The sequence below is a fragment of the Sciurus vulgaris genome (genome assembly GCF_902686455.1).
Source record: "Sciurus vulgaris genome assembly, chromosome: 9".
In the NCBI taxonomy this organism is placed as follows: Eukaryota; Metazoa; Chordata; class Mammalia; order Rodentia; family Sciuridae; genus Sciurus; species Sciurus vulgaris.
In genome coordinates this window covers 19,753,690-19,768,856 of record NC_136469.1, presented here as the reverse complement: position 1 = coordinate 19,768,856, position 15,167 = coordinate 19,753,690, and the positions used below count along the sequence as shown (strand labels likewise).

Below are 15,167 nucleotides of genomic sequence, written 5' to 3'. Positions count from 1 at the left end.
TATGGATAGACACATGGAAATTAAATCATTCTCTCTTCTAATTCTTAATATTCCATGTAATCACACTCTCTGTACTTTCATGATTTGCAAGTGGTATTAAGAATTAATCTCTGATGTTCACTGGTAAAAATTTTTGGTTGTGTTGGCATTGAAGAAGTATCTCATGATAACCACCAGAGGGCGTAAGGAAAGAAAAAACGTATTGGACAAAGTAGACTTTAAAGAATTAAGATCATTTCACTTTGCTTTGGACCATAAAATTAATTTTAGATTGCATAATTTGGCTCTCATTTAGATCAGAGGGAAGTGTAATGGACAGAAATAAAGATGCAACATTATTAACTGATTGAAAGTAAATGCTCACCAGTTTTGTTGCTACAAGTACAATGCCAAAATCCAAAAATCTCTGCAAAGTGAAATTTAAGAAAAATTTAGTTGTAGATGGACACAGTAACTTTATTTTTATGTGATGCTGAAGATCAAACCCAGTGCCTCACACGTGCTAGGCAAGCGCTGTACCATTGAGCCATAACCCCAGCCCCAAAGTGAAATTTTAAAAATTATTTTGGCACTAAAACTCACTTGGCAGCCAAACCTGACAGGCATTTCTAAATATTGTATAGTCTATCTTCATCCCAGTTAGTATGAATACTTATAGACTTTGCTGAGAAATGTTAATATATTTGATTACAGGTGCTGCTCCAAACCATATCATATATGGGTCATACTACTTTATAGAATCTGAAAAATGCCAAATTCTGAAACATTTGACCCTACTACTTCCAGACAAGGGGTTGCTCTCTGTAGTAACTTCAAGTCCCGTGCAAAAGGAATATAGAAGACAAGTTTGGGATGTAATGGCAGTGTTAGCATTGAGGGAAGTCCTCCTGGGGAAAGGGGTACCACAATTTGTTAGGCTTCTGTAACAAAATACCATAGACTGGCTAGCTTATAAATAACAGAAACGTGTTCCTTACCATTCTGGAGGCAGGATGTGAGATCAAAGTGCCAGCAGAGTTAGGTTTGGTGAAGGTTATCTTCCAGGCTGCAGACTGCTGCCTTCTTGCTATGTCCTCTAGTCTTTCTGGCACTGAATACCATTCATGAGGGGCCCACCCCTTATCTGATTATAACCTAGGGCACAACTTCCTAACACCATCACAGGGCATTAGAAGCTGCATCTAAACTGACAGGCCTTCATAGACATCCTGGCTTTTGAGCTGAATCAGTAACTGGATAGAGAAGGGTTTGCATACTTTCTAGGTTGTGCAGTTACTTAGTAGCAAGAGAAGGCTGTCTAAGCTGCTAGTAGCAACCAAAATCCTTCATGTTTTCATTGTAATAAATTTGTAGCCAGGTGGTTTCCCAGCCAACATCAGCCCTGTGTAGAAGTAACTGTCTCTACATGATGGAAATGCAAAAAGAAATGAATAATTTCTAGGCCCAGCCCATAAAACCTGACATATATACATTTCTTTGCCTTTTTTTTTTTTTTTCAAATTAGAATGATATCTGAAGTGACTTAGAATTCATGGCTGAAGATGGTAGAGCCATACTCAATCAAATAATTGTGAATAATTGTGTGTGGCAAAATCTGCTAGCCTGTAATGTTCACTTCTGAACCACTGTTGGGAGAGAAGCTGCCTTTCCCCTACATATCTTGGATTCTTTCAACAATTTGCTTCTATTTTTTTAAACTAATGTATAATTGTCCTGTGATATCTACATTAATAAAAATATTTCCCAAACAGTCAGTAACCAGGTACTTAAAATCTGTAACTTGCCCTGTGGCAGTGAGCCACCCTGAACAGACCACTCATCTAGATAGCCCACTCATTTAAGCAACTGTATCAAAACACACACCATCTCTGAAATAGCTTTTTATTAAACAGCAAAGCAGAACTGCAACACAATTTTAAATGTTTGTAAATTAGGTCACAAAAGGGATGCAAAATGTTTGCAGTTATTATATATTCATACAGCTAAAGTCACATATCAAATCTTACACTAATACATAAGATTATTTCATAATTAAAAGTAGCCCAAATCTAATAATCATAAGCTATATTAGTAGATCTCTTTTCCTATTATAACATCTTAATATTATTTCCAATACTGATTCCCTTACCAAATGGAATCTACAAACTAAATTTTTTAAAATTGTTAAAGAATGACTAAACCTCTGCAAACTAAATGGTTGAATTTACAGAAAATACTGGGAGCATAAGTGAGTTAATATGATTAAGATTACCAGTTATTATACATGTAAATTCTACTTTGTGTTCATGATTCATAAGTTGATCTACTGGGTAAATGTCCTTGAGACCAAATGATAGAAAATGTGGCTTACATAAAGTTATTCAAACTTAATCCACTTTTATATCTATTGTACCCCAAAAATCTGTTCTGCCAGGAACACAAATTTGAAGTGAAAGCATTTGGAGTTGGTTACTAGTACTTACCAAGTTTCCTGCCCCATTTCTATTTTTCATTGAGATTTTCTATCTTGAACACACACATGACCAGAACTCCTCTATCTTTTCAGGTACCAAGTAGGTTATTTTGTGCAAAAGGAAGTTTTTAACAAATCTTCCCAATGTGAGACCATTTTTATAGTCTCAGTCCATCTTCGACTGCTTAAAGAGAAACCAGCAATCCTATCTCATTATTAAATATCACAAAGGACAAACCCTAGCTAAGAAACAATCTTATTTTGGTTAAGTTTCAACAATTAGAGTCAGGTTACTCTCATAAGTGATTAACTATTAAAATTACTTTTACAAATGTGAGACTTTCTTTTTTCCTTAGGGGAAGGGAAATGGGAAGGAAGAGGCAAATGGAGAAGAGGCACAAGATGGTGGACAGGGTACATAAAGCTGTGCATTCAGTACATGATTTTGGTCACTTTTTCACAACATGGTGGTTATTTTCTTATATATTTTACTAAGCCTATATAATAAAAGACAGTGCTAAACCTAAATATCAAAGCAAATTCAATAAAACATTCATCTTCAAGTCTCATAAATATATGCAGTTCTAATTATAAAGTCTCTACAATACATTTGCACATTTTCATAGACTAACATAATACACAAACTCATGGAAGTCTCTTGTTATGCAGTTAATTTTGCCTAGATCTGCCATTATCTTCATAAATATTCAATGAAGCCACAAACAAAGGTACTGTAACTTTTGGAATCTATCCAAGTTTTAAAGGGAGGGGGGAAAAAATGGTCAGCAGCAATTCCATAAAACAGAAGGGAACCAATCCCTTACTTTCTTTTGCTTTTTGTGTCAGTTGTTTGAAAAACACTAGAAGCAGACATGAGGTTTTCTATATATTGTCCAAGAACTTGGTTTTCTGACTTTAGCTTCAGATTTTCTTCTTTAACTGCATCTACTCTTGCAGAGAGATCTATATAAAAAACAAAAATATCCATTATCAATGAAATGCCAATGACTCCCTATTACAAAATGCTGAAGATTCATTATTAAAAGCAAGATCAAAGTGAGGATATAGCTCAGGGGCTGAGCTCTGGGTTCAATCTGCAGCAGGGCAAAAAAGAGATTACTATTCTTAAGTTTTCTGTTTTAAGTTCAGATGGATTTAGAGAAATTTAAGGCAAACAAAGTGAAACTAGTACTATCAGTAGATACCAATTCCCCAAAAGAGATTTCACATTAGATTTAATGTTATTCTTTGTAAACAGCATTTAAGTAGTTAAACCTTAACATGAAAACATAATCTTTACCAGAAATGTTTAAGATATGTAATAAAATATAATATGTAATTCATACACAGTGTATGAATTCATACACTGGATATAGGAAGTCTGTTTCCAAGCCAGAGATCATTTTGTATTTTTACATTAGCAAAACATTCAAAAGATGTGGGTCCTCATGATCAAATAAAAAATTACCTCTATGTATGCATTTAACAAATAGTTACTGGGTGCCCCCAAATTGCTAAGCACTGTTCTAGAAGCAACAACAGCAAAAGGGTGCATATGGACATGTGGCTTTAGGGGACCCAGAGTGGAGATCAGGAGCAAACATTAAATATACAGATGTCTCAGAGTAAAGAGTGGGCTGGAGATAAAGCAAGAAGGGCAAAGGTCCTAAGAAGCTGCTCTTTTCTGGGCTAATTATTTTGGTAAAGGGAACTTGACTGGAGACTTAAAATGCCAGAAAGAGCCATATAGATAGGCAACTAAGGAAAGAAGACTGAAGCAGAGGGGAACAGCTACTTCTCCTGAGTAGAGGAGTACTTAGCATTTTGAAAAACAAGGAGGACCCTAGATAGTCTGAGGTGAAACATGAGGCAGAGAGAATGACATGACTCTAAAGATAACAGGGAAGTCACAGTCATTGGCTGTTATTAATTCTGTCAAATGGGAAGCCACTGGAAGGTTCTAATTGACAAGGTCTGTACATTCTAGTGCCAAGGGTCGGGGGAGACCCTCATACATTAAACACCAAAAGATGTTTCAGTGGTAGTTATTCATTTTATGCAAGGCATTTAAAAAATGAAAAAAATCAGATCAATTTCCTTTTAGTTTCTGAGGTTAATTGGCATTTTCACTTTACTGTAAGCTTTATTAACATGGACTTCATTACAGGAGGTGAAAAGAGCTCTCATATTAAACAGCATCATGTTAGACCTTAAAGGGAAGCAGAATGTTTGATGTCCTTTGAAGCATATCTGTTCTTTACAATCACCAGCCAAAGCTACAGGCAGAAGCAAGAAAAACAAAACTTAAAATGGACTTTGATTTACGTTTTTCAAATTACACTAACAAAATTTAGCAACATAAACGCTTAAAATTTCAATTAAGTAGATGTCATTCATGAAAACTACAAAATGCAAGCTAACCTTCAAGTGTGTGTTGGAGTTCCAACACTTGATTAATAAGTCGTGTTTTCTCCTCCAGTTCCACCTGATTTTCAGCATCAACTGCTGTAATGAAAAGAGTGACATTTACTATTCATTAACATTAGATATCATTTATTTAGTGTAGCACTTAAAAATCTACAAAACATTTTCTATTATCTTAACTGACTTGTACAAGAGTCCTGCTAAGTAAAAAGTTATATCCCCACAAAGAAGCTGAGGACACCAAGGTAAAAATTTAAAAATGACTTGCCAACATCTCAGTTAAGGAATGGGAGCTGCCTTAGATTCTTTCTAAAACCTAAATAGGACATAAATAAATTAGCCAAGTCCCAAACATTCTAAAAAGTGTTTCTCTGCTCTTCCCATTATTTAATAAAGTAAAAGAAAGCAACCAAACAACAACAAACCCCAGAAACACAAAAAAGAAAATGAAGAACACACCATCCATGTCAGCACTCATCATCTTGGGCAACAAACTTTTAGGACTTCGACGTAAAATTCTTGATGAATGATCTAAGTAAGAAAAAGAAACATGGACACATAATGAAACAGAAGTTTATTTTTAAAAAGATGAAGACTTAGTCAAATTATACTTTACTGTTTCTAAGGAAAAATAAAAGGGAAATGAGCAAAGGATACAGATTACAAAGAATCTGGGAAAACACTGAGCTTCTTGGAAATCAATGAAATTCAATTTTTAAAGGTAAGATAATGATCAAATGATAAAATATCCAAATACTGTACACAAATTTTAAATGTGCAATCTTTTTGGGGAGCAGAATTATAATAAACAAGATTTATAAAGACATTTAAAACCTTTTTACTCAATATTTTACTTTTAAGAACTTCGCCTAATGGCAACAAAGAAGGAAAAAATTATACACATAAAAATATTTACTTCAATCTTATTTACAACACAGTATATCAGAAACAACATAACTGGTAAATTATACGTACAATTTCTAATGGAATGACTACTAAAAATAATTATGATTACTAAAATAATATGGAAGAATGTTCACAAAATTATGTATTCATTAATGTAAAATTACATAAAATACACATAAAATGAATAAAGAGAACAGAAAAATGAAAAAAGTTTTTATAATTAGGTATTATAGCAGGGAAGAAGACAAATCTTTTTCAAAATATTAAGTATTGTTTCACATATGCTGCTTAACTTTTTACACATATAATTCAAAAGAAAAATATTAGATATCTGAAATGCTAACATGGAATAAATTTTAAAAATCCACTTTTCACGTGTTATGATTAAACCTAAATGGATTAATCAGGGTGTAGATAATTAATAAGAAAATAAATATATAGTAACATTTCATTATTTTAATACAAGGCTCCAAAACATTAAAGCATTCAACATTAACAAAATTCCTATGAAAGATGGTCTGCTCTATTAATGGGCATAAAGTGTGCTCAAGTTATTAAACAATGTTACTAGAATATTACTGAAAACAGATTTGTAACCAATCTGTGCTGAAGTAACCTAAACCTGTTTTGTCAATGTTCCTTTTTCAACAAGTATTTACTGAACACTAATAAACCCAAGGCATTGTCACACCTCCATATTCTAAGCAGTAGAACCCAGTCCTACTGAACAAAGATGTATGCATACCAAAATTAGGATCACAATCAACAGAAATCAGTGTATTTTTCATTCCCTCACATCTATTAATATAATTGTGTTACATTTGTTACTAGCACGAACATAGAAACAATGTCCAGTGTACAAATTTATAAACTATTTCTTAAGTAAGACATCACTCAGTCTAAACTAAAAAGCAATTAAGTATCCTTGCATAACATTATTAAAGATCCACAATCAACTCAATGATGCATAATAACCTACTCCAAGTCTTGTTGCATCTTTCCACTTACCCAAACAGCACTTGCAGGTACTCTCTTCTACCTTGTGTTTTTTTGAGACAGGGTCTCATTAAGTTGCCCAAGCTGGCTTGAACTCATAATCCTCCTGCTTCAACCTCTCAGGTAGCTGAGATGACAGGCATGTGCCACTGCACCTGGCCTTTTCCACCTGTTTTTTACACGGTTTTAGTTCTCAGGTTCTCTGCACTTCGAGAAAGTATATGTACATCTCTCTAAATTCAAATAGAGTACCAAATTTTTTTAAAAAAAAAATCTTTTTAATGCTATTCAATCTATTGTAGTACTGAAGAGCACACTTCAAAAATTATTCCTTACTGTCTCTTCTGATTACTTCCTAATTCACTCAGAATTGTATTTCTTGTGTACACGTGTTGAACTATATATAATTGTGGAAAGACTAAATCTAGCTAATTAACATGTGCATTCCTCACAGTGATCTTTTCTGTGGTGGGAACATGACATCACTCTTAAAATGAAAACTTGATTCAATACCTTCCTGAGAGAAGAACACACTTCTAAGAAGTCACTAGTCACCCTCACTTTTAATACTGTTTTAAGCACTGAACTGGCTTGGGTAGGTCTGGGAGAGGTGGCAGAGCAAAAGCTGACACAGCAGGTCATCGGGGAGTACTTGGCAACAGCAACTGCCTGCTGTGTGGCTCTTGTTGAGCGAAAAATAAACAGGGCTTCAAGTTTCTAATATCCAGTGTTTTTTAAGAACACGAGTAAGGCAGAATTTCCATAACTGCTGAGAAAAGTTTCAAGATACACAAGAACCAGGTAATCATGAAATCAATATATCTGATTTTAAAATCAGATATTGTACAGGAATGAAGTATTCCTCTCTGCTTATATTTCAGTCAAATATTAAAATTACAGCAAAAAGACTTCTACAAAAGCACAAGTGTTTCACACTGACCACAGGAATAAAGAAAAAGTATAGTTTCTGCAATTTTGGCCACATGCAATCCAAACAACAGAAAATCTATGCATGATTTCTCAATGGTTTGACTTCATCTGAAAAAGTGAAACAGGCAGAAAAGCAGAGACAAGAGGGCTCATAGAGGGGAATTTCTCTTACAAACATATTCACGACTGAGGAGGCAGGGGTGCACACGTAGTGCCACAGGACAGTATTCCAAGACATACCTCACAGCCCCAGAGGGCACTATTCACATCACAGTCTCATGTGGGCCTGCCACCTGGGTGAAGTAATGCAGAGCCTGCTGAACTGTAGTGGTGTCCCCATGCAAAAGGGCATTATTTTTAATAAAGTAAACCAGAGCATTATTCACTGCCTCTTCACAAAAAAAGAAGTAGCAATTTTCTTTTATTGTGATATGATTAAAAAGAATGGCCTCAAAATGGTACCACTGAATGGTCTTTCAGTAGATTTAAAGCAGTAAACAGATGTATTTTACATATGGGATCAAAAAATTTGTAGAGTTCTTTATGTCAAAGTATTTTAGTCTGGATTTTATTTTGTGTCAGAATGGGATCAATCCTCAATGTCTACATCAGCACTGTATTACATCTTAATAGGTACTCAATACAATACTGCAATTTTCAACTATAAAATCCTTTTTTATCTATAGTTGATATCACATCAGTACAATTCCACACCAAATGTGCCCCTAAAAGTTCATTCTAAATTCCTGCTCTAAACATAAATACAAATCTGACATGAAGGGAATCCAGACCAGATCTCAAGGGTGCAAACATGGAAATGAATCTGGGGTTCTGAGGCTTTTGTCTATTCTAAATCTATCTTAGCTCTGAAATGGGCATGGCTCTAAAATTTTTCAGGTCAGATATTTTAAAAGTCTTCTCCAAACTTTTTTTTTTTTTTTTTTTTTTTTTTTTTGGTGCTAGGGATTGAACCCAGGGCCTTGTGCTTGCGAGGCAGGCTCTCTACCAACTGAGCTATCTCCCTGGCCCCTCTTCTCCAAACTTAACAGTAAATTATGGTGCCTGTCTTTAGCCTTGGTTAGTAGAAGAGAAATTGAAAATTATTTTTGATAAGTTTCTTCATATAGGGAAGAAGGTATGAAGAAAATAAGAATTATGAAATGTGGCAACCATTAAGACAAGATCCACTTAAATAACTGTCTTTCTTATGCCCACAGATCAAATTGTGACCACAGACTACCATCTTACCAAATATTCCTCTACCTTCTTCTATAGTACCTCTTCCAAAGAGGGAGTTTAGCACACTAAGAATATGGTTTTACATGATCTGGATTCAAATTCTATCTCTGCTATTTATTATCATGGAACCTTAGCAAAGTTAAAATCTCAGCCTGTAAAACAGAAATAACATATATATGTACAAATCTGGTTTGTTCTGAGAATTCAATAGATTGATATATATAATGTGCTTGTGTGCCTAGTAGGTACTCAATAATTAGCTATTATCTTTTCCTTTTAGCACTAGTTTGGGCCACAAAAAGAATTTTAAAAAACACATCCGGTCCAGCTGCCTCATTTTACAAATAAACCAAGGTGAAAGATGAGAATGGGTCAAACGTTTATCCGCAGAGCTTAGACTACAGCCAATGCTCCAATCTGTCTTTTTCCACCTCAACTATGCTCACATCTCAGATTTGAAATTTTAAGAAAACCTAATATCCATACAACTTCAACCACTCAACTTTTCTGCATATAAAATTGATTTTCATCATCTGCCATCTACTTACTAGTGAACTGGTTAGATTTTAGCAGAATCTTTGTGCACTAACAGGCTAAACACTTTATATTATTTCGTCAAATCAACAAGGAAATTGCAATCTACAGATGTGGACACTAAATCTTAGAAAGGCTATGTAGCTATGTATCTACATTATGTTTTTCAGTCAATGTCTACATCAAGAATTTGAACTCAGGTCTACCTGTAAAGTTCCTTTTCCCACTGTTCAAAGGAAGAAAACTTTAGTATGATACTAATCGAAGTTTGCCAAACATTTTGCAACTACTGTTATCAAACTTCTTTGGTGTTTCTACTAAGCAGCTGAAGGTAAATCTCAATCGCTTCAAGCTGCATCAATTTCATCATGGTTTCTTCAGATCTGTTCAAGTTCTGCTAGTGACTGACTTACTCTGGTTAGGTAATTCCAGTTTCAAATTCCACGACATGCAGGAACTGTTTGGTCAATGAGGATTGACTTAAGCTAGATCCCCCGGGGAACAGCTAGCTATGTTACCCTTAATCAGTGAGGAGTACCAGGATTCTTAGGTATAGTTTTGGGTCCTCAGGTAGGGATAGATATGGTGTTGGGAACACCTGGAATAGTAATCTGTCCTTAATATTGTTACATCACAGCCTGAGACTGATACATTGTAAAACACAAGTCTTGCCTTTCAGGAATGTATGCTCTTTTTCCTATCCAAACCTTACTCTTCAAAACGTGTTCTGTAGGACTCTTGAGAGAAGCTATCGAAGAAACAAACTCAAGCGCTGCTTTCAGCTTCTGGAAAGATGTCCCCTCCCTTCCTTCGCCGCTAACCAGCCTCTCTTCCCATCCAGGAGTCCTCTCCCATCATCCGGGTTCTCCTAGAGCAGCCATGGGCAAGTCGAGGCGTGCCGGGTCCTATCCCACCCAAACCGCCCTCCTGCAGTTCCATTCCTGAGCGCAAGGCTAGACAAGGGCCCCGAACCACTAGTGGTGGGGAGACAGCAGCAGGATGTCGGAGTCAGGAACCGCCGGCGGCCCTGTCCCAAAGGAGTCTCTGGGCCTGATAATGACAAGAGGATGCGCAAGGGTTCTGCAGGGAGCCAGGCCTCCGCCGCCCACCAAAGCCCAGGCCCGAGGCGGCGGCCAGTCCAGTCCCGCCCGCTCTGCCCTCCAGGCCCGAGGCGGAACCGAGGCCGAAATCCCAATCCCTCGGTCCGGCCCTCGGCTGCACAGGACCGGTCTCACCTTCCGTTTGAGGCTCCGGGAGGGGGTGGGAACAGGAGGATGCCTCAGACCGGGACACCTGGACCAACTGACACCGGCAGCTCCGCCCTTTTCGCCCACAGAGCGTGCGCTGAAAAAGTAGCCCCGCCCCGTCCGACCTGGTCGCCTGCCAATCACGACTCGGGATTGCACGCCTGCGCGTTAGCAGCCCGCCGTCCCAGTCGTCCTATCACAAAGTGCGGAAGCATAACAAAAGGAAAGTGACGCCCAATCAGGATTGAGCTCTTTGTGGGCGGATCCGGGAAGAACAACAGCCAATGGCAATGCAGAAGTGAAGCGGCTCCTGAGAAAGTGGGTCCCAGCCAAGCGGTTCTTGTCTCCTCGGGAACCTGAACATTGGCGTCAGAAATCTAGATGGATAATGCTGTCTACTGTCTAACCAAACGCTAGGCGAGAGAGAAGACATTCAAATTCAAGACTAGTATTTGGGGGCAGAATAGAAATAGCAAGCCAACGCGGTTCCTCAATTCTAAAAGCAGGTTTTTCCTTTTCTTTCTTTCCTTTTTTTTTTTTTTTTTTTTTAGTTTCCAAACTCAAAGGGCTCATAAAATGTACGGCTAATCGAATGTTTCTTTCCGTACTCCTCTTCCCATCTGTTATTAAATCTATAGTGATTCTGATCACTTAATGATTGAGGAAATACCTTAAGTACTTTGGTATAGCCCCTTTGCTTGTCTTAGTCTATTTGATCTTCACAGCAACCCAAAGAAAAACTTGCAGCTTAAGAATAAATTTCTTGTTCAAGGTCATAGGTGTGGTACGAAATGCTCTGTGCCAGACTTAAGAGATTCGCGTCACCTTTCTTGGGGATAGCCATTGAGCACAGGTTAGATATCACCGTGATACCGTGATACATTCTTGTTTTGACTTCTATGCAACCTCCTGAGCTGTAGGGGTGAGCCTTTTGTCTACCCTGTTCCTGGCTTCCTACTTCTGTAAGAGCTTTCTGACAGGGCCTTAATCCTTTAAGGACTACAAGGAAAAACAAAAAAAAATCTTCCACTAGGTGTTTGAAAACCATACATTTGGCTGGTACTACAATACAGTTTGAGGACATTTACTAGAGTGCATTGCAGGAGGTAATTAAATGAAGGGGAAAAAAATCCAACAAATCTGACAGAAGTGCCAGGAAGAGTAAAAGAGAATGGGAGCAGCATTTTAAAAGTAATAGCTAAGAATTTTCCAATATTGTAAAATATTTGACTACTCAGATTCAAGAAGTACTTTTTCTTGAGCAGGATTAATATAAGGAATTCCATGCAGTGGTGAAACTATTGCAGAACCAAGAGAAAGTATTAAAATAACTTTTTTTTCTTTTTTTGCTAGAACATATTGCAAAAAAAAGTCTTTTCTCAGTTGTGGTAAAAATATATAGCAGAAGATTGAGCATCTTAACCATATTTTAGTTCAGTGATATTAACTACATTCACATTGTTGTGCAACCAACTTCAGAACTCTTCATCTTTCCAAACTGAAACTATCACTAAATTTTGCATTTCCCACTCCCTACAACCCCTGGCAACCACTTCCTTCCTCTATGAGTTTGGCTACTCTAGGTACCTACTGGAGACATTGTTTTCAATGTTCATCCACGTTGTAGAATAAGGCAGAATGTCTTTTTAAGGCTGAATAATTTTGACCACATTTTGCTTATCTGTTCTTCTGTCAGCAGACATTGCTTCCACCTTTTGGCTATTTCCAATAATGCTGCTGTGTGCAGATGTATCTTCGAGACCTTATTTTCAGTTCTTTGGATATATATCCAGAAGTGGAATTGCTGGGTCATATGATAATTCTGTTTGAAAGAAGCTTCTCAATATATGTATTGGCATTAGTAGACAAAAAGAAAATTAGAAAAAAAATACCTAGAAGTTGGTATATGCTAAAGATATCTGCTCAAGGATAAGGGTTGATAAAGTAACGGGAAAGAGTGTTATTCATTACTATTGGGAGAGTAAATTAGTACTATAGTTGTTCATTGGTTGTTGAAAACACAGATTATACTGTTTCTAGTTAAATTGGCTCATCGTATAAAATATCAAACCAGATCCTGATCTCACGCCAAAACTAAATTCCAAAAGAAGTGTGACCTTAATAAGAAAACAAAACTCTAAACTTTTAAAATAAAGACAGAGTTGTTATGACATCACCACAGGGAAGACAAACCAGCACCAGGCAATAGGATTTAAATTTGTTATTATTTTTAAAATTTAAATGTTTTATAAACATAGAAAAGCCATCTTTTTTCAGGTTTAAAAAAAAAAGACAGGGTGGGAGAATACAGAAAATTGAGAATATATCAGTAAGAAAAAGGCAACTCAAGATAAATATATGAAAATAACATAAATATGTAACTCACCAAAGAAAATTGAATGAATGGAAAGGTTTGTTTTGATATGTTTTAAATGTTTACTGTCACTGGTAAGCAGGGAAATTAATATGAATACAATGAGATAAAGGGATCAATTCATCAAGAAGATGCAAACATTGATAGAACTGAAATAATAAACTAATCCCCAAAACTAATTGGACAGTTCATCACTTTCTACTTTTTAATTTGTAAAACAATTATGCAGAAAATCAGGATAAAGAACACAGGTTCCAACTTCTCTATACATCAGAATCAATGGCAATCTCAATGATTACAATGAACAGGTGATAACTCCTAATTAAATCGAAACCTCTAGGAGTCACATACAGGCATTAGTGGTTTTGGAAGCTACAAAGGTGATGTCAATAGAGGGTTGGCAAATTTTCAAACTATTAATACAGAAGGCCTGAACAATACTATCAACTAACTTGATCCAACTGACATTTACAGAGTATCCTACCCAACAACCGAAGAGCAAGCTTTCTTTTCAAATGTACATAGAACAGTCTCCCAAATGGACGCTTAAAAAAATAAATAAATAAATAAATAAATTTAAAATAAAGGCATACAAATTATTTTTTCCGCTCACAAAGGAACTAAACTTGAAACAAATAACAGCAAGATATTCATAAATCCCCAGGTAGTTGGAAATCAAACTATGCACTTCTTACAAAAAATCAGGAGTCACAAGAGAGATTAGAAAATAGTTTAATTAAATAAAATGTAAGTATATCAAAATTTGCAGAATGTGGCGCAAGTAATAGACTTTTTTCTTTACTATTATATGCTTATATGAGAAAAACAAGGGAAGTTTTCAAATCAAGAATCTAAATCTTCATTTTAGGAAAAGGAAAACCAGTCAAACTCAAAGCAAAGAATGAAATAATATAGAGTAAAAACTCAGGCCTGGATCTTCATGGTGTGCAGGGTGTGAGGTATGCTGCATCTGTTACTTTGTTCAGTCCTCAAATAACTTGGTCAGCTAGGTATCAAGAACTCCATTTTACAGATAAGGAAATCAAGGCTTAAAGAGTATTTTGTCCAGTATCATGTAGCTGGTGATATACTGAATTAAAATCATCTTTTTATTTGAAAAATAGAAATCATAATACATACTTTATTGAATTGTTAATGTCATTAGAATTAAGTAAAAATAAAGCTCTGCAAACTGAAATGACTTTGGAACCACAATCCCAAGAAGATGGGTTGGAACATGCAGTAGCCTCAGCCTGAACAACTCCTGTTCCTAATAAGACCAAAACATCAACATTCTCCATAGAAATTAAAGTCCACAGGCTCATAACATACCAGTCAAAAAGTCCAGAGTCCAATCCACAATTATGCAACTTATAAAGATCCAGGAAACTCAATTCCTCGCAGAGTAACAATCAACAGATACCAACACTGAGATGACACAACTGTTGAAATTATCTGAAAATGACCTTAAGCAACTATTACAGAAATACTCGAACAATCCATCATGAAAATAACCAAAACAAATTATAATTGGAAGTATGAACAACACAAATAAAAGGTAAGAATCAAGTGGCGATTTTAATTAATGATTTAATTAATTTTTTATATTTTATTGAAATTTAAACCTCTGCAAAAAATCAGTGACAAGATGGAGATGAAAGCAAAAGAGTGAATTTGGAAATCTTTGTAGAAATCATCCATTCTGAACAACAACAGAGAGAAAAATTATTGGGAAAAATATGAACAAAATCTTAGGCATCTCAGATATGGAAAAAAAAGGTAACATTTGTATCATCAGAGTCCCAGAAGAGAGGGGTAAAGAGTGTAGTATGAAAATATTTGAAGAAATAATGGCTTTCCAAATTTGGCAAAAGACCATTGCATTAGTGGGCAGAGGTTATTTAAAAAGTGTCTAAAAAAGTTTCTAAGGAGAAGAATGTGAAAAAGAAGCTGGAGAAAGAATGATTTATAAACTGAGCATCAATATCACTAACACCACAAAGAAAGATACCAGCAGATGTCATTTTTTTTCCTAACAGAAGAATACATTGCCACCTATAAATTA

At 35.9% G+C, this 15,167-nt stretch overlaps 1 protein-coding gene across 7 annotated transcripts in view; it reads right to left on the bottom strand.

Moving 5' to 3' along the window:
* Window positions 1-1,865: 1,865 nt before the first annotated feature.
* SCOC (short coiled-coil protein) overlaps window positions 1,866-15,167 on the bottom strand; it is a 35,316-nt gene continuing 22,014 nt past the window's right edge. For 2 of the 7 annotated variants that reach the window (XM_079154848.1, XM_079154846.1), the window contains exons 2-4: window positions 5,336-5,407; window positions 4,874-4,954; window positions 1,866-3,415 (exon numbers count right to left, since the gene is read on the bottom strand). In XM_079154848.1, coding sequence (XP_079010974.1) covers window positions 3,273-3,415; window positions 4,874-4,954; window positions 5,336-5,407 — 296 coding nt within the window. In that variant the 3' untranslated portion in view covers window positions 1,866-3,272. Of the gene's footprint in view, window positions 3,416-4,873; window positions 4,958-5,335; window positions 5,408-6,790; window positions 8,641-10,716; window positions 10,853-15,167 lie in introns of those variants that run through there. The other 5 variants (XM_079154847.1, XM_079154845.1, XM_079154849.1 and 2 more) reach the window with 4 other exon arrangements.